A 22704-nucleotide genomic window follows, 5' to 3' on the forward strand; every position below is an offset into this window, starting at 1 on the left:
TAAATTAAATGTAGGAGTATCTCAAAACGTGATCTGACCTCACGTTTTCCTTGATTTCTGGGAGCTTAGCACTGGTTGATCTCACGCTAGTAATTACACTTCTAAATTGAATTAGCCTGACGGAACCGGAACTATGAGCGGTAATGACCGTCTCCAGAACCGTCAAAACTGTCAGTACAGACTGTCCAAGTGTCTCTGTAATCATTGAAAACAGAAAATAGAGACACTGATTAAAAACAAGATGGGATAAAGCCACTGTTCATTTATGAAATTGAGAACATACCATCATTAATTGGTTAAGGATATCAACGGCCTAACGAATAAAAGGTAAAAACCAGCTTTACAAAACTACTTCGAAATGGCTGACAAGGATGAAAAGTGATGGTAGCAGCTACCATATGTAAACCAATTTATCACTTTCAAAATACACAAAAAGCAGCTGCCTGACCACTGTAAGTGTTAGTTCCGCGAGAATACTGACTACTGTACGGGACTAATGCCAGGTTAAGACAGGACAGTAGCCAGGAGGTGGGCGTTGTCACCGTACAGCATACCTAGGATCCCTCAAACCTAAGGATAGTACTTTTTAAAATGGACAAACATTGAGGAGTAGACATCGATAACCGGGAATAATGCCTGGTTAATCACTGGACCATAGCTAGATATTTCTATATTGGAGAGGTTTGGGATGGGAGCTATGGGCATAGTAAGGTATAAGGATCCCTCAAAAGTTGATATGGGACTTTTTAAAATGGGTAAACATGAAGGATTCCGATTAGACATCGATTACTTTTGTCATCTGACAGCTCTTCGACCACACGTATCACTTACCTACATCTTACTTGTTTCAAGAGCTGCCCTCCAATTGAGGAGCTAGTAGTTTTCTAATCTCGATAATCTATAGTAAGATCGCGAGGATCACAGCAGATAAGGGGGGTTGAAATACCGTTATTAAAGGTTGTTTAGTATGCGAACCAATGATCATCTCTGTAGCTATTGAAACTGTCACTCCAGCTGTCAAAGTTCCTCCATATAAATCACTGATAAATTGATAAAGATTTCAAATTTTGAGAATTTAAGGTGAGAGCAGAAAGAATGACGAATGATTGCGGGGAAATAACACCATTCTCTAATATTGTATAAATTGATATTTGGTTAAATCACGATCTCTGAATTTAAAATGATGCTTGATTTAAAGTCGTATCAAATAAAATGCCATAAACGGTTTAACTTTAAATGCCTTAAGGAATTTAAGTCGAAAGCATGACAGGCTAGATACACCACAAATCAATCAATAGATCTGATTATGGTGTTCACGGTCTGGATATTTTGCATATCAAAATAGGATGTTTTACAGCAAATCTAATATACTAAATCTAATATAACCAAGAATTTAAAATTCTGTGAGTTGTGCGATCTGACAAGCATATTAGTGTGACCGACCCTTAAACCACAGTACTGTCAGCGCCCAAATTTAGAGTGAAGGAACGCTCAAAGCATTTCCTGACTGCTTTTAAAAACATCTCTCAAATAAAGTCTCGATTACAGAATTACGACCGAACAAAAGAGACTGACAAATTTTAAACGCAGCGGTTTTTGAAAGAATTTAGAAATAAAATGTCAACGCAGTAATCAGTAAATGCAAATAGTGCGTACCGGGTTGAAAACCGATATCCCGGAGAAAAAAGTATGTTGGATCCCCACAGAGTAATGGTAGTCATTAAGCCAGACGAGTTCTATTAATAGATCAAGCTTCTGGAATGTAATTACTTAAAATAGACTTTAGAGCGCTAATAGTATATAATAACCGTGGTATAGCTTGATTAATATGTTAATGGAATAATGAATCGAGTTCACAAATTACGACGTAAGAATAAGATATATCATGGTGAGTGGTGATGAATGTACGTTTTGCACATGTTCGACTTAATTGATTAGAAATAGCTGGGACTCTTCCTAATTATAAAAGCATAATCAATTATGGATGCATTATGCAAATAATATGTACATTAATTCTACTTCACTCATGTACTGACAAATACTTTTGGCCTGATGATCACACCTTATTTAGACTAATTAACAGGTCGTTCTAAGTCTCTTGGTTCTGCTGTTCACAATTCACATGAATAATCAACAGTAACGTACACGCTTTGTTACCTTTGCACTTGTCCAATGTCCATAAAACAGAGTCATTGAACACCTGTCTAATTCACGATCACGTGACTTTAAAACCTCTGATTTTAATCACGTGATCAGATGTTTTAGCACGTGGTCTCGTGACTTTGTTTGAAGGACCTGTTATTTAGCCTGAAAACTGATCCGAGCACTTCTATAACAGCTCACAGCTGTACCGGATTTCTATAGGGTGTGGTAGTTAGTTGTAGAAACCATGTAGACCTTCAGTCTCAGATCCAGGATTTAATTCTCATGTGTGTCTTTCACATGTGAATGTGAACTTCATACGTACGTTAGGAATAAGTCTCTACGTGCTGCAGATATCATAAGTACTACGTTGACACGTGGTTTGTAGTTATAGTCAGTAAACAGCAGTAATATAGTGCGTATATACTATATAGTTGTATGTGGTTAACTGCGTGTATTATCTTGATGTACGGTTTGTTTTGCAGCTCACTATACAAGTCATACATTGTACCCTTCTCCATGAGTGCCGTTTATGAAGGAGCACCTCGCCTCTCGGCCGGAAACTTTACTTGGTATAAGTTTATAACACCCGTTTGCTTTGCACCTGAGTCTGTTTGAACGGCAAATTTTGCATGAGGGTCGCGGGAATTTGATGGAAGGTTTAGTAGTTTAGTTAGTTAGTTATCTCACCAAACGGAGTGAATATACATTTAGGTTAAGAATTCTCTATGATGTTTTAATTTCCGGTTTATTAATTGTTTCCGCGTGGCCTGTAACTGATGTATTGCAATTGTATACTGCGGTAAGATTTTCATGAGATACTATTAGTATACTATATTGAGGTTTCAAATATTGTTTCATAGATAACATTGACAACTGGTGATGGGGTTTCTTTGCAATCTAGGATGCATTATGATTTTCTATGTGGGAGGGGTTGCAGGGTTGCTGTCTTGTTTTACTGGTGAAATTTGTGAGTTTGACAGACTGGCAATATCTTTTTGTGTACAGTGCAGTGTGTACTATTCTGTCAGCAGTTATGAGTAGTGTCTTGCAATGCCCTTTAGCTTTAGTTAGAGGACTTAGGTGCTTGATATAAAACACGTGCTTAAATGTTTGTAATATCAGATTGTTTTATGTTTCTGTATATTTTTCGTTGGCTTTAATAATCGTTTTGCAGTTTTTAGAACTAGTAATAATTCAGTTGTCCGAGTTAAGATCTGCAGTTGTCCGAGTTAAGATCTGGTGTAGACTGTAGAGTATCACAGACAAGTCTTCGGTAGATCAGACTCTGATGTCTGTCAAGTGTGAAGCAGGATTTATTTCAGTTGGTAACTCGGAGGTAAAGTCTGTTTTACTAGACGCTTAATGATCAGTCAGCGTCATCACTCTAGGTAGGCAGGGCGAAATCTCATTAAGAAAACTGCGTCACAACGCAACGCATGTAATGTAATTTAGTATGATATTCAATATTTAGATAAATTATTTAAGATTATTTAAGGTATCTATTAAGGTACAATGATCTGTGAAATACAGCTAGCTATAATTTTGGAGCACGTGCAAAGGACGTGACTGACTATCAATGTTCGTACGTGCTCAGGTTTTACGTCCTGTTATAGTGGGTACTTCGTATTTTAGCGAATTTCCACGTATGATATCCCTGATTCGAGTAGAATCAGGGTTCTTGTCATAAAATATTATGAAACTTGCCAATTTCCCCCGTTCGAACACCAGGAATTTTGATGTTATTCACAGTATACGTTGTTGTTATAAAGAACTGGCCGCAATGCGATGTGTTATTTCATTACTAAACGAGGATTTCATTTCTCTGAGCTACGTGTTAAAGCGATTCTCGTGATCCTGTTCAGTTTATTCTTTGTCTGCTACTGTTAGTGTTTATTATGGTTATTCCCTCCCCGGTTTAATTCTTTATCGTCATATCTCGCTCGTGAGTAGGTTTTTGAGTTCTGGATGTTTGCCAGACTTTAACAATCAGCTGATGTCGATTTGTTAACCTGAATACTGTATGGTGCACCAACAATCTTGTGATCTTGGATTAATTTACAGTATTCTTTTCAATTCATATCTCGAATCTCAATATGAACATGTTTGATATAAATAGTATCTAAATGTCTCTTTTAGTTATAGTTTAACCAATATCTTACCGCCAATCTTACCACCCTGTCTACCTCAAGGTTCCCATCATGTCAAACCATACAAACGGTACAAACGGTACAAACGGGCCACGAAACCAGCAATTTCTCGCACAGTTCGCCCTTCCCTGGTTTTGGAACCCACGCAGCACATCACGGTTCAGATCCTGACAAGTGGGATTTCGCCCCCATTGTCCCTCCGATCTCACTCTCCACCACCTTCAAGCAAAGTGCTCCTGGAGTTTGTCCGGTACGTCAGTTTTGTTCAAAAATTGGATTAACATAGATAAATTGATAATGATTTGATTTTTTAATAATTTGTCTTTCTAGCCTCGCTTTTCTCTCAATTTTCGTATTTGTGATACGTGGCATGCCATGGCCCATGATTGCTTCATAGCAAAATAAAATTAATCCACATATTCGGTTACAATGTCAAGTTGCTAATAAATCAAGGCTCTTACATTGAAATCACTTTTAAAACCGCAGCCCCCTATTGATATGATTAATTAAATGACCAACTTAAATATTATTTTTGCAGAAATACGACTACTCTAGAGCAGGTAACCCGACCCGTACCGCGTTTGAGGAATGTATAGCAAAACTGGAGGGTGGCACCCACGCTATGGCTACTAGCAGCGGCTTGGCGGCTACCAGTCTTATCATCAACCTTCTGAAGTCCGGAGATCACATTCTATGCTGTGACGACGTTTATGGAGGTTTGTTTGTTTGTACGCCTGTTTTTATCTTACATATTATAATGCATGAAAAATAGAGTGTAAGTTGTACGATCTGGAAAAAAGACTTGGATGCTAGTGGTAAGCCTTATAGCACGTGACAGCCATTAACCAATTGCTATCGCGTGTCTAAAAGTCAGGGTTCACCTTGCCATTAACTCAATAAGACGGACAACGGTCAAACAAACAAAAAAGTTTAAAGTTCTCGAGATGTTGATGAGAACGAAAAATAGCAAAAATCTACCAATCAGATAAGGATACCTCATTCCATTATCACTTACCTGCTTTGTGAATGGATCAATTGATGTCGAACCCATGCTTACTAGAATTTTCTGATTTATAATTTGGATTAGAGAAAGTATCAGTTGTATTCCTATCTTTATGCACATACTTCGAATTAATTCAGTATAAAAGGATGCAGTGGGAATATTTATAGTCGAAAATCTTGACGATTGTAAGCGGTCACATGATATAGTTTCATACAAAATGTTGGGTATTTGGGGTTGCAACCCACATTAACTTAATAAAACATTTTATTATCCCTGCTCAGTAAGTCAGTACCGACTGGTACGGACATTGGTGTGACCTTTGTGTGACGCATGTTAGAGGGTTTCTGTTACTTGTTATTAAACCGTCACCATATGGGCTAATATGAACATCGAGGGAGTACAACTCTAGGGACTGTCGGCGGGCCATAATATTAATCTCAACTGAAGATCAATTATGTGAAAAACACCGAATACGGTTGATATGTTGTGCGCACTGGGAGACTTTGGGACCGGAAACTGATCCGGCCCCCAAAGAGGGGTCAGATCACGTCACCAATTAGTGACGTATAATTAGTGATGTGATCCATGGATTGAATTTAATTGACATAGAAATGTGCTAGATCTGGGGTAGAGTTCACATGTCAATTCTGTAAATCGCGAGCAGCTGTCACTGATTGATCTGCTGTATGAGCAGAGCTAGAATTAAGTGGTAATCGATCGGCGTAACGCGACATAATTTTGTTGTTTTGCGAAATTTGTAGCCCGAGTTATATTTCAAAATGTATGCGAGTAGGCGTGTTTCTGACTTGTCCTATATTATTACGTTTATCAAATACACAGATATTTGTTAACAATCCATATTGTATGCTATCGTTTGGAAAAGTTATTTGTACATAGATACCAGACCATAGTTGCATCATTTCAATACAATTTATCACGAGCTTTTGAAAACAGTCCGACGCTGAGCCCAAATTTCAGCAAAATAACGCCGTTTTTTCGGACACTCTTTTGGATTCAAGGCGGTTTTTAAAAACGATATTCCAACAATGAAAGTTTTCCCAGAATTATGGCAGAATTATGGCAGTGTGTTCTGATCTCATCATGGCTAAAACTATACCATGATACCAAAAATTTGTAAATCCGAGGAACTAAATATATTTCGATTATCACCTACTAGAAACGAATTGGAATAAAATCATAACGTATATTTAAAGAATTCACAGCGCCTTGCGTAGCACAAATGTAGAGATTGTTCTAAAATGAAACCAAAAACCCAACGGCTAGCTTTCACAAGTTCGTGGCGTCGATATAACCGGGGATAATGTCCATAGTTTTTCTAATGGCATAGTGGCCTTTTTTTTAAATCCTTGGTATAAGGGGAGTTAGCAACGGGTTTGATTGCCACAATAAAGCAGGAACCCTCTGCTTGCAATGCTCATGAAAAAGCATTACTTTGTCATGGTCTGGGTACCTGCTTTGACTCCTTTTTTTGTGTTTTAAAAGAAATCTCACATAAATGGGTGTTTTAAACATCCGCTGACAGATTAAAAGCTACCATGGGTTCAATGTTCACTGAGAACATTGACTGGTTGCCCCTTAACAGGGATTTTGCCGGACCGCAACCGGTGTTAAGAAGAGGAAATTTGAGGCTGCTGGAAATTTCCAAAAAAATTGAATATCCGGTCGGAACCGGATTCAACCGGATATCCGGTCAGTTCCCAGTCGAACTAAAGTGCGTGTCGAACTAAACTACGTGTCAAACTACAGTACTTGTACCGGTTTGGTATATAATAATGAGTGCCAAGCGTTTAGTCGTTTTAACAGTAAACAATAACTATTTCCACCTTATACAGTGGGCACTGGGCAAGTACTCTAAAAAACTTAGGGTACTTAAAAACCAATGGATCAATGCTAAATGCGATTAGAAGATAAATAGCCACGCTGTTGCTCAATCATTTTCTAATTTACTGCTCGCCTTTGAGCTAAATCGCACTTTTAGCCGTTTTCCACACAGATTCACACTTTGACTGAATTTTCCTGTTATTTAAACTAATATATTCACTGATTTGTCTATATAAAATTATTCGTTCATTAGAATTATTAAGCTAATTTCATGTATTTATGTTTGAGCATCCTTCCAACACAGAGAGACTTGGTCATTGCAATCTTAAAACAAAACCCATAACAACAATACCAGGAGTCATTTAATTCAAATAATTGCTTGTGATTATATGTGAATATCCGGTATGTCGCCTAGTCGTGACAAAGCAGAGAAAATGTCAATTAAATTGGAATGACGTTATCGATACATATTATTTTCTGCTTTTTACCGAGTAGAAAAAGATCAACTCAACGTTATGAGCAATTAAAGTTTGATAGTATATTATGTTAGTAATAGTATCAGTTGAAGGGAAAGAATTCGGTACCAACGAATAAGCGATAATTCATTCATAATCATATTAACTTCCAGTATCAAATGTTTTTATCTTACTTCTCAAAGTCGGACAGCTAGTGACAATAAGCATCCATTCTAGCTGTCTGCGATAGTCTTTAGTTTCGGCTTCATCTTTCGTTGATTACATTTTACTACTGACTGAAACGTTCATCAAACCGATGTTGGAACAGATCGCACGCAACCTACTGCTTTATACCGCATTAAAAAAATGTAATTACTCGTGACCAAGAAAAGTTCCCTTAAGATAAAAAGCAATTCTTTTTCGCAGCTTGATACCATGTCGGAGTCAAAAGTTTACAACGAGACAGCAGATGTAACCTTCGGGTCTATTTGCTGTCTTTGCTTCGTAATAGGGACTGTAGGAAACTCAATCAGTTTCCTGTACTATCGATCAAAGAAGAAAGACATTGCAACTGTCATATACATGATGATAACATTGAACGATATTAGCATCAGCTTATTTGTGCTTCCTGTTGGTATTTCATTCTTGACAAAGAGACGAGCCGGCTTACTCTTCGGAAATAAGTACAGCTGTATGCTCTGGTGGTACTTGTGGGAAATAGCTGTTGTTTTCAGTGTCTTTCTCGTCCTTTGCATGAGCATAACCAGAACTCATTCCCTGCTCCGACCATTTAAGAGACTGAAGATAAAGTGCTTACTTATTGTTGTTATGGTGTATCTGGTTCTCCAACTCACTGTACTTATCGTAGGATATCACTATTCACTGCTAGGACAGATAGGGTTCGACCCTAGCCAAGGTCGCTGTGTCATGTCCCTACACAAAACTGACACATTAGTTTTGTTCCTGATCCTGGAAGTTGGAGCTGACCTGACATACGTGGCCCCAGCATTTGTTGTGGCCATCAGCAGTGTTCTGTCAGCAGTGCTGTTATCTAGGAGTATCCAGCAAGTTGAGCAAAAGGAGGTTCGAGCTACGAGAAACAAAGCTACAGTCACTATTTTACTGTTTGCTGTGGTTTACGGGGTTTGTAATGTGCCCCTTATCTTCATCTACATCGTGCAATCTTACTGTGTGTATACTGAAAGTTGGAGTTGGTTTGGATCCTTGTTCAAGTTTGATACTCTCGGATACTTTTTCAACACCTCATTCACCCTGCTCATAGCCGTTAACTCAGCTACCAACCCGGCACTATACTTTTGGAGAATGCACCGTTTGCGAGAATTCACTTTATCAGGAATCCGGATGATCATCTCAGGACAAAACCCGGCGACTAGGAGATCTACTGTTACGAGCATGGGTGGTGGGTTTGGCGGACGCTCATCAGTCGTTTCTACTCACTTAGTAAGTGAGTACACCCCTGGAAGAAAATCTGTTTTTTCTCACGAAGCAGCTGATTACACCCAAAGAAGAAGAACTATTTCTTCTTACACACCAAATGATTACACCTCAAGAAGAAGATCTGTTTTTTCTCGCGTAGGCTCAACTGACTCCAACACAGGAAGACTTGTTTCTTATCAAGTAGCAACTGAATACACCCCAGAGAAAATATCAGTTAGCAAGAATTAACTTTCTGATCTATGTAGGACCCCTGTAGCTGCGAACAAAATATATACGGCAAGAAATACTGGGACAGTGCGAAATAAATACTTATGCTAATCTAGTCGTATCTCTGTTTTTTCTGGTAGATCATGCCATGTTTTTGTACCATATATTCCTCACTGCCCCTGTATTTCTTGATGTAGATTTTTTGCTCCTCTGTTTGTTTTAGGCTTTTATTGATGTTAATAAATTAGGATTTGGCAAAGGGCCAAGGTTAGAACGGAGCCTTAGTTTTGATTGATATCAGGTTAGAACTAAGATTTGAGAATGCGAGAAACTCTGTGGGTGGGTGAACCCTGTGTCTTTAGTCTGACTACTTTGATAACATTTTGTATTTCCTTCTTTCCAATTTTGTATTTCCTTCTTTCCAAGAAAATTCTAAATTCTGTATCTTAAAATTGTCTTGATTTAAAAATCGGAGTCTCAATTACTGTACAGCTGCCAAAAATTACCAAATTTCAAATCCGGCTGGATCTGTATGCCGAGTTACAGATTAAAAGGGAAAACTAAATATCTGATAAAAAACTTAGAGTAAGGAATTATAATTGAACGTGGCGTCTGAACAAGAATATGAGCTGATGATGGGTGCGGATTGTTTTTTCTGTCTCTATATAAATATAAGCACGGAAACTTGGACAAGATTAAGTAATGTTAGTAAGTAACAATAAATACGATATCGAAACTTTGGCGAGTTTAGTCAACAAGTTCTCCTTAAAAGAAGAAGAGAAACCTCAAAAAATTGACGAAAGTAATTCAGGAACGAACAGATATTTCAACAAAGTGGTCTCTCGTTTTGGTATTGAGATTGACATGGTGGACCCCACCGACTTGGTACACTACGAAACAAAAATCAAGGACAACACTGCTGTGAGTATTGTTATGGTAACATGTGTTAAATTTTTAGTGGCAATGTGTTAGCATGGGAACTGGCAAACTTTAAATACTTGGAAAATGTTGACCTTGAAAGAGGGAGTAATATCTTGATAACACCGTATTTCAATTGTTTCAACAATATAAGTAGGTTTACCCGGTTATTTACTGCTTCATTTATATTTTAATTTGACTAATATCGTCATTTCAGCTTGTCTGGCTGGAAACGCCTACCAACCCAACGCTCAAGATCTGCGACATTAAAGCAATTGTTGCAATAGTGGAACGCAAATTCGAAGGAAAAGAGGTAAAGTAATCAAATGTACATTGGAAATAATTAGCTTATTGGTAAAGACATTAATCCGGGAATGATGACGATCCTCCGCAAAACATTATAAAATAATTAGTAAAAGTTTATTCAAACAATATATATATACTGCTACCAGTATTATATGAAATATCAACAACCAAATATATACACATCTACTCCATCATAGGGGCATGGATGAGGTTGTAAGAGACTTCTGATAGAGGGGTCTCATAGTAAAAGTGGTTGCAATCGATTATCCAAAATGAATCATCTAAAACTTTTAAAGAGCGTGACAAAAATGACGAACAGAAAGCAATAGAATAATTATAAAACAAGATTGGAACTGCATATGAACTCATGGAGTACGGCTATCTCCATGTTGCTTATGTAAACGATCCCTGAACATTTGGACGACAAAACATTTTAACAAACTGCATAAAATCATACTCAACTTTTTGAGGATCTTGCAGTGTCGATGCTAGATAAATTCAAAAATTTACTACTAAAACCAACCAGCCGGCCTCACGAACGAGTAAGTACCCGCACACTCAAACTCAAGTAAAGCGGAATTTTAAAAGTAATCTTTAAAAGTTACATCTAACCATCCAATCATTAACACCAAATTCCACAAATATCCCCGGCAAGCACACCAATGACAAACTACAGGATCTGGCCGGCCCTGTGCTAGGAACTGAGCGCCCTCCGACACTTTGTGCTCGCTCCATTTGTAACAGTCTCCAGCATACTGAATATAGGCATTAACCTAATCATCAGAATTAGTTAGTTCACCTCGCTGGTGGCTCGTCTCGGCTCTCAGACGGAAACAATGCCAGAGCCCCTTAAGAATGCGTCGTATTACCTCTCAAGTTCTGATGTTTATATAAAGTTGAGGGTTTGTAAAGTTGAAATGGTATTTACTGCTTGCCCAGTACTAATTAATTGAGAAGCAGGGGGAGGGTGACACAGCCTGTGAAAGTGATTATATTTTCAGATGCCGATCATAGTTTCAGATAACACATTTGCTTCACCCTACTTCCAACGACCACTAGAGCTCGGGGCTACCTTATCTCTCAGTTCGGTGAGTTATGACGTCATTTTTATTTTGATGACGTCATTTTGGTGTAATGACGTCATGTTCCTTTTAACATTGCAACACAGAAAGTAAGGTGACAGTGCTACCAGTTGGAGAATTTATAGCAGAAATTATAGAAATATTATTTTTCTAAGTGAGATCCTAAATTGCGTCATCAGTTTTAAGGTTTTGCACTAAAAATAAACTTAAACACTAACCAAACAACTCACTAAGGTAACAAAGTACATAAACGGACACACAGATGTGTGCATGGGAGTGATCGCTACTAAAAACGAAGACCTCGCAGAACGGCTACGATTCCTTCAGCTCGGTTCGTACTCTTAGAAACATGTGCATTGCTTCAATTTCTAGTGTTTAATTTCAGATTCTGCCCCGTGGGTATCGTCATAAGTCGCCGTAATTCAACATCTGATCAGTTGTTGAAACTAATTAGTAATTAATTAAGAAAATAGTCACAAGTCTGTTCGTTTAGAGCTTGCATAACAGTAAAAATGGCAAATTCATTAGTTATTAGTAAATGGGGTTGACAGAATGGAGGTTGAATGTTTGGGTAGAACTGTAAGCAAGTCAGAGCTGCAATAAGCGGTACAGTAGAGTATAGACTCTTAAACGAATTGAAAATTAGATGCAATTGTAGGAAGGAGAGCTGAAGCCGTAGATTGAGGCTGACCAGCATATCATACAACTTTTCCTGTTTCTTCTATACAATTTAAGCTTAAGATGTAAGATAAGCTGTTTTCATAATCTGCAATATTATTTATCGATCGCGATCTTTGCTGAGAAATTATATTAACGTTATTATTTTCAGCTGTTGGCCCAGCCCCGTCACCATTTGACTGTTACCTAGCTCTACGTGGAGCTCGTACTCTCCATCTCAGAATGAGGCAACATGAGACCAACAGTTTGGCGGTAATTGCTCAATAATCACTTAATTAATACTATTAATGTAGTTAATTGCTTCGTAATTTCTTGTCTTCTCAGTCTCAATTCAGTGTGCGTGCTGTGTGTGCGTGGTTGAATAATTCCATCTGTAGGAGCATGTGAAATGCATGCAACCATGTACAGTTTCAATCCTGCTTACGAATGTAAACACTCAATGTGTCCGAATATAACGATTATTACTTGTATCGATAAAAGTGACCCTTTCAGCCGCTGTAAATTGAAACTTCCGAAAATAAGAAGGCCGAACGTTATTTCAGAGATACAAGTTACAGCTTATCAATTTGATAGTTACTAACTAGTTTGATAACTTCTAACTAATTTTATAGTTGATTATGATAGCTAACGTGTTGATCACTGCAGGTTGCTAACTGGCTGGAGAAGGGAGAGAAAGCTAAATATGTCTCTAAAGTAATACACCCTGGTCTGCCATCTCATCCTCAGCATGAGCTTGCTAAACGCCAAATGAAGGGATTCAGTGGGATGTGCTCCTTCGTGATTCTGGGTGGAATAGAAGAGGCAACTCTTTCTTGCAATCCCTCAAGGTTTGTTTATATTTCACTTACTTGTCCTGATTGTTTTGTCGTGAGATAAATTTCTCGGAGTGTTGTGATCGATAAAAACCCTTGCCCAAAGATATTAAGGGAAGAATTCGGTATTTTCCCTTGCAAATTGTCGCTAACCAATTACGTACAGGTGTTTGCATTAGCAGAAAGTTTGGGAGGTTACGAGTCCCTGGCTGAATTACCGTAAGTAAATATGACTTTAATATAAGTTGCGCGCAAAGAAGATAGACAATTTGATGAATAAAAGGTTGACATCGTCAACGTTTCAGTTTGCGCGTTTGAACGCGCGATCGATGGATCGAGTGATTTGCGCGCACACATGTGACATGACATATCAATAATACAGCAATTTTGAGTGTTTATACTTGGTTTTAAGATTAAACTGGTAATTGCAATTTTTCGAACAATTCATAGATCGCTATTTCAGATCGGTGATGACCCATGCCTCTGTGCCAGCAGACCAAAGAGCGAAGCTTGGTATTTCTGACAGCTTGGTGAGCATTCCTAGTCAGCCAGTATTTTTGTCTAATGAACCGATTATTCGTTACTGAAGACAATATATATGTATATATATATAATAATCTAAACGATGTGCCATTTTAAAAGCATCAACCATAAAATTAATTTTAATTTTCAAACATGTATGATGAAACTCGCTTCCCCAGATTCGCCTGTCTGTAGGAATCGAGGAACCAGAGGACCTAATTGCTGATCTGGCTCAAGCTTTTGACGTAGTGGTTAGTACAATATTAGTTGTAATTAATTGTTTAGTGATTAAAAGTAGGAGTTAAACATTTAATAATTTGATTTCTTGATCTCTTTCGGATGGCCGCCCAATCTGAGTCAAATAAAAAACACAACATCAAACAATACATATCCAGCTTTCATTGAGCGATTATAATAACAAATAACCATCATATTGACTCTAATATTTGTACTTTCAGTACGCCAAGAAGCAATGAACCTAGAAGTAGGTTATGTAGCAAGAGTTGGTGATCATGTAGCAGGCTACTGTTGAAAGACCGACCTTGAAAGGTTGACACTTCGATTTACTTTAATTTATACTGTAGCATGTAGAGTGTAGTGTTAGTAATAGTAATACTTAAATTATTAACCGTATTTATCTTCTTCCTGATTTAATTTTGTAGAGTTTAGCAGATGTAACACTAACAGGCCATTAGAAATAGTTACTGATACATTTGTGAGTTTTAGAATTCTTTTGTTGCTGTAGTTAGGAATGATCCTAAGATGCCGAACAGATTTTTTTCTGTGCAAGGTAATTGCAGATTCCTGACCACTGTCTGCGTAAATAGGTTTTAATAAACAGTCAATAAATAGCTTTATAAAACTAAAAATTTTTCGTTATTTTCGTCACATTTATTTTATTTGAACTCACAAACTATTCATAAACGAAATGTTATTCAAAACTTTAGTAACTGTAATATTGTTAGGTTATAATATATCGTTGTTGTCAAACTCGATTGTAGTTATTGCTTAAATAATGTATTGACCAAATTATCTGAACTAAAAGTTGTAATGAAATTTCCTTGGATAAAATAACGTACATGCAATCAATGTATCTTTAATTTTAAAAGTCTATTTTTAATTAAAGAGAATTGTCAACAAAAATTAAATCAATGATCGAGTTGTTAATCGGAGTGCTGCCGCGCCTGTTGGATTGGTTCCCGTTTCTACTTCTATCACTTGTTCTGTGGTATCTTGTAGAAAATTTACTGAAGATCGGAGTTTTGAGAGGAGAAAACGCCTGAAGCTAGCAACAGTAAGGCAGTAAATATAAAAGTTTGACACGATGTTGAGCAGCGGAAGATACCAAGCTAACCTGTCGAAATGGTCCGTTATCAGCTCCGGAGAATACTTTTGTGCATAAATGAAAACCAAGTATGGCGCACAAGACAAGCACATGATTGTAGCTGTTAGGATCACGGTAAGAATCCCCTGCCAGCGTACTTCACCACCAGCCCTCCTGGAAGCTTCCCTTCCTTTTAACAAGACATGCAAAGTTGGAATGGTGATTAATATTACCACGAAGATAGGCAGCAAAGTGCTCACTGTTGTTTCGAAAAGGTAAATCCAAGAGCCGAATTCTTCATCTGATGTCATAGTACTATAATTAATTCGGCAATCGTAAATGGTTTTTTCTTTTAAAAGCTTGGATTTTCCACCATCCAGAATCAAAAAAGTAATCAGTATCCAAAGTTTCACCATCCATATTACCACACACAAAACCTGCGCACTTTTCTTCGTCCAGCTTTGAATTCGAAGAGGGAATTTTAGAATAATTAATTTAGTCGTCACCAATGCGCATACTAGATACATACTCACAGAAAAATGGTAGAGAATAAAGCCATACCTCAAAACTGATGCCAGGGAAGAGGGATTTAGAATCCAATAATCCCACCCGGCCATGGAAATCATATTCACGGTCACTGGTAATAGCCATACGAAAGAAATGGCTAAGTCATTGACGGCTATGTGTCGAATCACCACGATTATAAGTTTGTTTAATCTGAAGGCACCGTCAGTTATTGTTGCAAACAGTATGATGATATTTCCAAAAAGGGATGAGATAAAGACGAACATTTGGAATCCGATTAAAGAATAAATTTCCACTGTATTTGGTATCATGTCTGCGTTACTGGTATTTGTTTGGGGCATATTGGGGGGGGTGTCACGTCCGTCTATGTCCGCCTATGTCCTGTCCTTTTTGGATTCTATGAGACAACGGACGTGTTTTTTGGGACATTGGCGGACACAGACGGACATTGGCGGACTCGGACGGACATTGGCGGACACGGACGGACATTGGCGGACTCGGACGGACATTGGCGGACTCGGACGGACATTTGCGGACCCGGACGGACATTGGCGGACTCGGACGGACATTGGTGGACATTAGCGGACATTGGTGGACATTAGCGGACAAACATTTTGAGAATTTTTCGCAACTTCTATGTATTATAATTTTGTACAAAACAAACGACTTATTAATCACACTAAAGCTATTAATAGCTTTAACTTATTATATCAAATTATATAGGGACCCAGGAAAAGGCCCCAGGAGGAGGAGGAGGAGGACTGGGGAGGAGGAGGACTGTTGAGGACTGATGAGGAGGACTGAGGACGAGGAGGAGGAGTAGGAGGAGGACTGAGGAGGGGAGGAGGAAGAGGACTGGGGAGGGTCAGGAAGACCCAGGAGGAGGACTCAGGAGGATGACTCAGGAGGAGGAGGACTCAGGAGGAGGACTGAGGAGGACTGAGAAGGAGGAAGACTGAAGAGTACTGAAGAGTACTGAGGAGGATGGCTGAGGAGGATGGCTGAGGAGGATGACTGAGGAGGATGACTGAGGAGGATGACTGAGAGGGAGGAGGAGGATCAGGAAGACCCAGGAGGAGGAGGAGGAGGACCCAGAAGGAGGACCTAGGAGGAGGAGGAGGAGAACTGAGGAGGATGACTCAGGAGGAGGAGGAGGACTCAGGAGGAGGACTGAGGAGGACTGAGAAGGAGGAGGACTGAGGAGGATGGCTGAGGAGGATGGCTGAGTAGGATGACTGAGAGGGAGGAGGAGGAGGAAGAGGAGGAGGAGAAGGACTGAGGAGGAGAAGGAGGACCCAGGAGGAGGAGGACCCAGGAGGAGGAGGACCCAGGAGGAGGACCTAGGAAAAGGCCCCAGGAGGAGGAGGAGGACTGGGGAGGAGGAGGACTGTTGAGGACTGATGAGGAGGACTGAGGACGAGGAGGAGGAGTAGGAGGAGGACTGAGGAGGGGAGGAGGAAGAGGACTGGGGAGGATCAGGAAGACCCAGGAGGAGGACCCAGGAGGGGGAGGAGGAGGAGGACCCAGGAGGAGGAGGAGAACTGAGGAGGACTGAAGAGTAGGACTGACGATGACTGAGAAGGAGGAGGACTGAGGAGTACTGAGGAGGATGGCTGAGGAGGATGGCTGAGGAGGATGGCTGAGGAGGATGACTGAGGAGGATGACTGAGAGGGAGGAGGAGGAGGACTCAGGAGGAGGACTCAGGAGGAAGAGGAGGAGGAGGACTTAGGAGGAGGACTTAGGAGAAATGAGAAGGAGGACTGAGGAGAACTGAGGAGGAGGAGGAGGAGGAGGAATGAATACGAGGAGGAGAAGGAGGGGGACTGGGAGAGGACTGAGGAGGAGGAGGACTGATGAGAAGGAGGACTGAGGAGGAGGACTGAGGACCGAGGAGGAAGAGAAGGAGGATGAAGAGGAGGAGGAGGACCCAGGAGGAGGAGGACTGAGGAGGAGGACTGAGGAGGACTGAGGAGGACTGAGGAGGATGGCTGAGGAGGATGACTGAGAGGGAAGAGGAGGAGGAGGAGGAGGACTGAGAAGGACTGAGGAAGACTGAGAAGGAGGAGGACTGAGGAGGAGGAGGACTGAATAGGAGGAGGAGGAGGGGGGAGGAGGACTGGGGAGGAGGAGGACTGTTGAGGACTGATGAGGAGGACTGAGGAGGAGGATGAAGAGGAGGAGGAGGACCCAGGAGGAGGACCCAGGAGGAGGACTCAGGAGGAGGAGGATTGGGGAGGAGGAGGACTGTTGAGGACTGATGAGGAGGACTGAGGACGAGGAGGAGGAGTAGGAGGAGGACTGAGGAGGGGAGGAGGAAGAGGACTGAGGAAGATCAGGAAGACCCAGGAGGAGGAGGAGGAAGAGTAGGAGGAGGAAGCATCTAAATTTTATTTCCATTTTTGTCCGTTTTTGTCCGCTCTATTTTTTGTCCGTTTTGAAAATATAGGGTACCGGACAAAAAACATGATCTCTCCATATAACAGCAAAAATTGAACATTTTATTTAGCAATTTAGGTGTCCATTAATGTCCGCTAATGTCCGTTTATGTCCGTTTATGTCCGTCTATGTCCGCCTATGTCCGTCTATGTCCGCCTATGTCCGCCTATGTCCTGTCCTTTTTGGATTCTATGAGACAAGCGGACATAGACGGACGTGACACCCCCCCCCCATATTCATCGAACAACGGAGTCTAATAGAGCAAAAGAAAATAAAGAAGGAACAGCTGTGAGCACGAATGGCTAAAGACAAAAGACTTTATGTACGTTCGCCAGAAAAGATGTTAAAATAATCACAATCACTAGAATTTTCACTTTTACTCTAAAGATCTTTAATTACCGCGATAAAAATGATCTTTAACAGTAACACCTGCTCTAATTTGGATCAGCCTTTCTTATAATTTCGTCAAAGAACATCTTTTTAGGAAGCAACAGCTGTTTCACTGCAATTCAAATACTTGTCTTTGTACTAATAACTCTGCCGTTTGCTGTAAAATTAAGTGTTTTTGGTTCGTATATAATGGATGAGGGTGAAACGACACTTATAGATGGAAATATGATGCGTCCAGCGTCAAATGATCCTGCTCAACTTTCAAATCATAGAATTGATATCATGTTGTCGCCAGTGTCAAAAAATTGCTCAGCTACTGAGCCCTAATCGTTTCAATTTTAATTTTGTTCTGAAGAAACCTTTCTGCTTGAAGATAAGCTGCTGAAGATCACAGTTTTGAGAAAAGAAAACGCCTGAAGCTGACAATATGGTTACACAGTAATATATAGAAATTTACACGATGTTGAGAAGTGAAAGATACGAAGCAATTAATTTGTCGAAATGGTCCGTTATTAGCTCTGGAGAATATTTTCCAATACTAATAGAGAAACTCTAAGAGCCTTCCACAGAACATTATTTCGATAATCGTAACTAAGCATCATGTCTTTGATTACATTCTGCTCACCCTTATCTATGACTGATAAGGAAATTGGTACCCAGATATCTACCATCCATACTATAAAACTCATCATGTTCTAAGTTTTTTTCCAGTGCCTTGCTCTCAGAGACCACATCTTAAAACATCTTTAGTTTGGTAACCGTCAAAAAGTTAAATCTGAAATCACAGAGATGATTGAGCATCCAGTGATCTCATTTTTATACTACAGAGATCATATTCTTAGTCGAAGGCAAAACCAGTTCAAAGCAAAGGACCAAATCATTTACTGGCATGAATTGCGTTACCAAGAACATCGCCAAGTCACATTCAGGCATCAGCTGAATAAAGGGGCACTGCCATACTCTCATTCAATCCTGCGGGCCACGAGTACATTGGAGAAAACAAATAAGGTGGCCGAAGAATGGAGACGTGTGCTACACTGTTACATTTACCAGACATTTCTGGACAATTATTGAATGGGTAAATTCTAATTACAATGGCCAATATTGGTAATATATGATAATTTAGTGCCAGTAATTAAGATGCTACTGCCAAATATTCAAAATTTCCCATCTCTCAACTAACAAGCTTTTAGCTTATATTCATCAGGTGCCTTCAATTATAAAACTTTCAGACGGACAATGATTAAAAATTACATGGGAGCTGAGTACTCATTGACAGGTATCATATATCGGTTGCCCTAATGTCATTACATTTCACGATTGCAACATTATATACATCGATATGACCGCTACCAGGGTCCAGGGGCAATTTGATGTCTTTGAGATGAAATGTGTAGTCTTGGGGACAAAACAGTGTGACAGTTTCCGCATTGCCTTTTAAACAATAAGCTAACAGTCAACAGAGGGGACTTAATTTATCCTTAACAACAGAATTAAATATAACAGAAGCGAGTTTACTTGGTAGCGAATGGTTGCTATAGTAACGCGCATTCCATCTAGGACTACACGTATAAATTTGGCGTTGCGCGTTCCGTCATATGTCTATGATTTCTTCTAATGTTTTTGAGCATTTCTTCTAATGTTATAGAGCAGTTCTAACGAGCTCTTCTCAAACACAAGGATATATCTTGTGAATTCGGCTAGTATATATGAAACATTTGTCATGGAGTTGTAGAGGGAGTTATGTGCCTCGCCGGGCTAAAGTAGTGGATGACCTTGCTGTACGGCAAGTTTAACAAGGATCTGAAACTACTAGGTTCCGTACAGACTCAACTCTGCACCCGTGTCAATATGTTCAATATATGCAAGCCTCTTGATTTATAACTCATATTCACACCATTCAGCAATTCTTATCTTCGTACAATCAAAGTGAGTCGACAAAATAGTTGTATGGTCGTACTTCGTACAAGATTTTTTGCTGTCATACCAGCATAATTATATCACAGTGAATGCTATCGAGGCAGAACATTTTGAAAATAATTTATTTTCCGAAGGCATAGTCTATCACAAATGAACTTGACTGTCAAAATGAAACACAAGTTTGGGAACAAAAAATGAATAAAATAGACAAATCAAATGGATAACAAATTTGATAAAAAGTTGGTTAAACGTAAAAATTGAGGTTAAATAAATAATTGCTCATCAAATATCTTCTAAATACATCTACATCTATTTACAATTTTACAATCTATAAACTATTATTTCAAACTATCAACACTGAAAAAAAAAACAAATAAAATCGTGCCCTTCCCGAGATTAGACCATGTTATTTGTTTGGCCGGCAAAAACAAATTTCATTAAACAGTCAAAATGTTCACAGATATTCAACTGTTTGCTCAATTTGTTCAATAGGATTTAGATCCTCCAAATCTTTGTTGGAATCTGTTTCATTAACAATAACAACTTGGTTATTGCTATTCTGGATTACAGTTTTTTCAATATCCGATCTGTCAGTATTTTTTCTCTCTAAAATTATTCGTCGCTGAACCTCAACGTTAGTACCGTCTCGATGTTTGCACTGGATATCATCTGGATCAATATCTTTTAACGCCACGTGCCTCCAACAGTCTGATATTATCTTCATCTGAAATGAATAATTGGTCACGTGATATAATGATACATTTTGACGGATAAAATTACTTTAAGGGATATTATGTAAATATCGTCTGATAACCATTTAAAAAAACTTTGAGTGCCTCATCCATTTACAGGCAAGGCGAAATCCAGGCTGTTCATGAGTGACTCTCTTTCAACCAATTGCAAAGGAGTAGAAAGTTTGGGGGCGCACCAGCTATTCTTTCTTGTACTGTAGAACGGCTAGGACTTTTTAGCGAAAAAATAATAAATTATAAATCCTTATCGAAGTTAATAGTTCTTCTGATCGAGAGGAATATGTTCCAACTAGTGTTTATATTACAGTTGATGTTTACCGGATACTAGCATCTCATCAAAGTTTTAGTAGTCTTTCTAATTGTTATCAGTCGTTCATTTTTGAATTGATTAAATAACTGGTCTTCAGTGTTGAGTCAGCAAGACAATTTCTGATATCTGGATATTATCCGGTTGGAAGAGACAAGGACAAGTGAAACAAGGAAGTTAGGAGTAAGGGCAAATTTTCGGCGTCAACGCCATCTTCAGGCTCAAATTATTTGTTATATAGTAGTGTTGAAAGTATTAAAACTTCCTTGTTTCACTTGTCCTTGTCTCTTCCAACCGGATAATATCCAGATATCAGTATTTCAATCATGAGACTAATAAACAGCGAACTACTCCGTTATTTGATAAGACAATTTCTATCAAGAAATGAGGAAATTCTCTCATTACATCATTCTCGATAAAATCACTGAAAGAGTGAAATAATGTGCACATTATTTCACTTTTTGATGTTTTATGTTTCTTCAAGATGAAGTTTTAAATATCGTTAGGTTGGTGCTGCTTACTTCCCAATCTCACACAACAGCATCAAACCTAAACATGAAGAAGTGAGGAATTTATCTCTTTAGATTACCTTAAAAAGTTACTTAAACTCTTTCATGTCATTTCCTATTTATCTAAATGACAAAGAGCAAGTCATAAAGCGACAACAATCAACTGACCAACTGCATATTACAATTTCATTTATGTTGGATTTATACCAATTAAGCAATTATTTGTGTCGTATTAAAGTTTTATAAGTAAGTATAAGAGGTATTGTGTTGACAAAGCACGTACCATTTTATTTGATCTAATAATTGATCTAAAATTTAGATAAATTGTGATGGACCCTTCTTTGTTGTAATTATAAAAGATTGTATTTCAGATTTCATCAATATATTTTACTTAAGCTCATTCTAGTCTAGTGTAAAATGTTTTGCTACGTTTCCAGTCTATGAAATAAAGATTTTAAAGAATACAGTTTTAGATGAAATGATTCCCAAAATATAATATATATCATAAAATATAATTTAAACAGTTTTCAGAAGAATTCTTTGCCCATTCAAGATAAAATCAGAGATAAATTATTGAAGTATCATTAGATAAAAAAGCGATGCAGCTGATCATAATGTCTATTCAACCAGCAAACCATTTTCATTCAATTATGTAGCAACAGTTTCAAAATCCCAAATAGAAGCTGCAGAAGAGTCAGCAGTGATGTCAGCAAACATTGTATCCCTAGTACCGGACCCTGGTCGTTGAACTCTGGCAACAAGATACTTTCCTTCATGTCTTCCCTGTGCTTTCTTCAATTTGTAGCCGTTCACTGCCGGTTCAATTACCCACGACTCATCTTCAGGTTTGTAGGGTGTCTTGTGCACTATAACTCGTCCATCTCCGTTATCAAGCGTGTCGCTGTGTGCTGACATAGCGAAATACATGTACCGACAACAGGTAACTTTAACCCGGAATGTAAGCT

General features: G+C 38.8%; 1 protein-coding gene across 1 annotated transcript; it reads left to right on the forward strand.

Moving 5' to 3' along the window:
* Positions 1 to 4340: 4340 nt before the first annotated feature.
* On the forward strand, positions 4341 to 14565 carry LOC134821279 (putative cystathionine gamma-lyase 2). Its single transcript, XM_063831998.1, is given in 13 exon segments — positions 4341 to 4542; positions 4831 to 5008; positions 10069 to 10178; positions 10393 to 10488; positions 11483 to 11569; positions 11798 to 11894; positions 12393 to 12493; positions 12887 to 13046; positions 13049 to 13068; positions 13220 to 13272; positions 13517 to 13583; positions 13755 to 13826; positions 14034 to 14565. Coding segments are annotated over 12 exon segments (975 nt in total). The 5' UTR covers positions 4341 to 4542; positions 4831 to 4914; the 3' UTR covers positions 14052 to 14565.
* The last annotated feature ends 8139 nt before the right edge of the window (positions 14566 to 22704 follow it).

Source organism: Bolinopsis microptera, chromosome 9 (genome assembly GCF_026151205.1).
Source record: "Bolinopsis microptera isolate Bmic1 chromosome 9, MBARI_Bmic_1.0, whole genome shotgun sequence".
In the NCBI taxonomy this organism is placed as follows: Eukaryota; Metazoa; Ctenophora; class Tentaculata; order Lobata; family Bolinopsidae; genus Bolinopsis; species Bolinopsis microptera.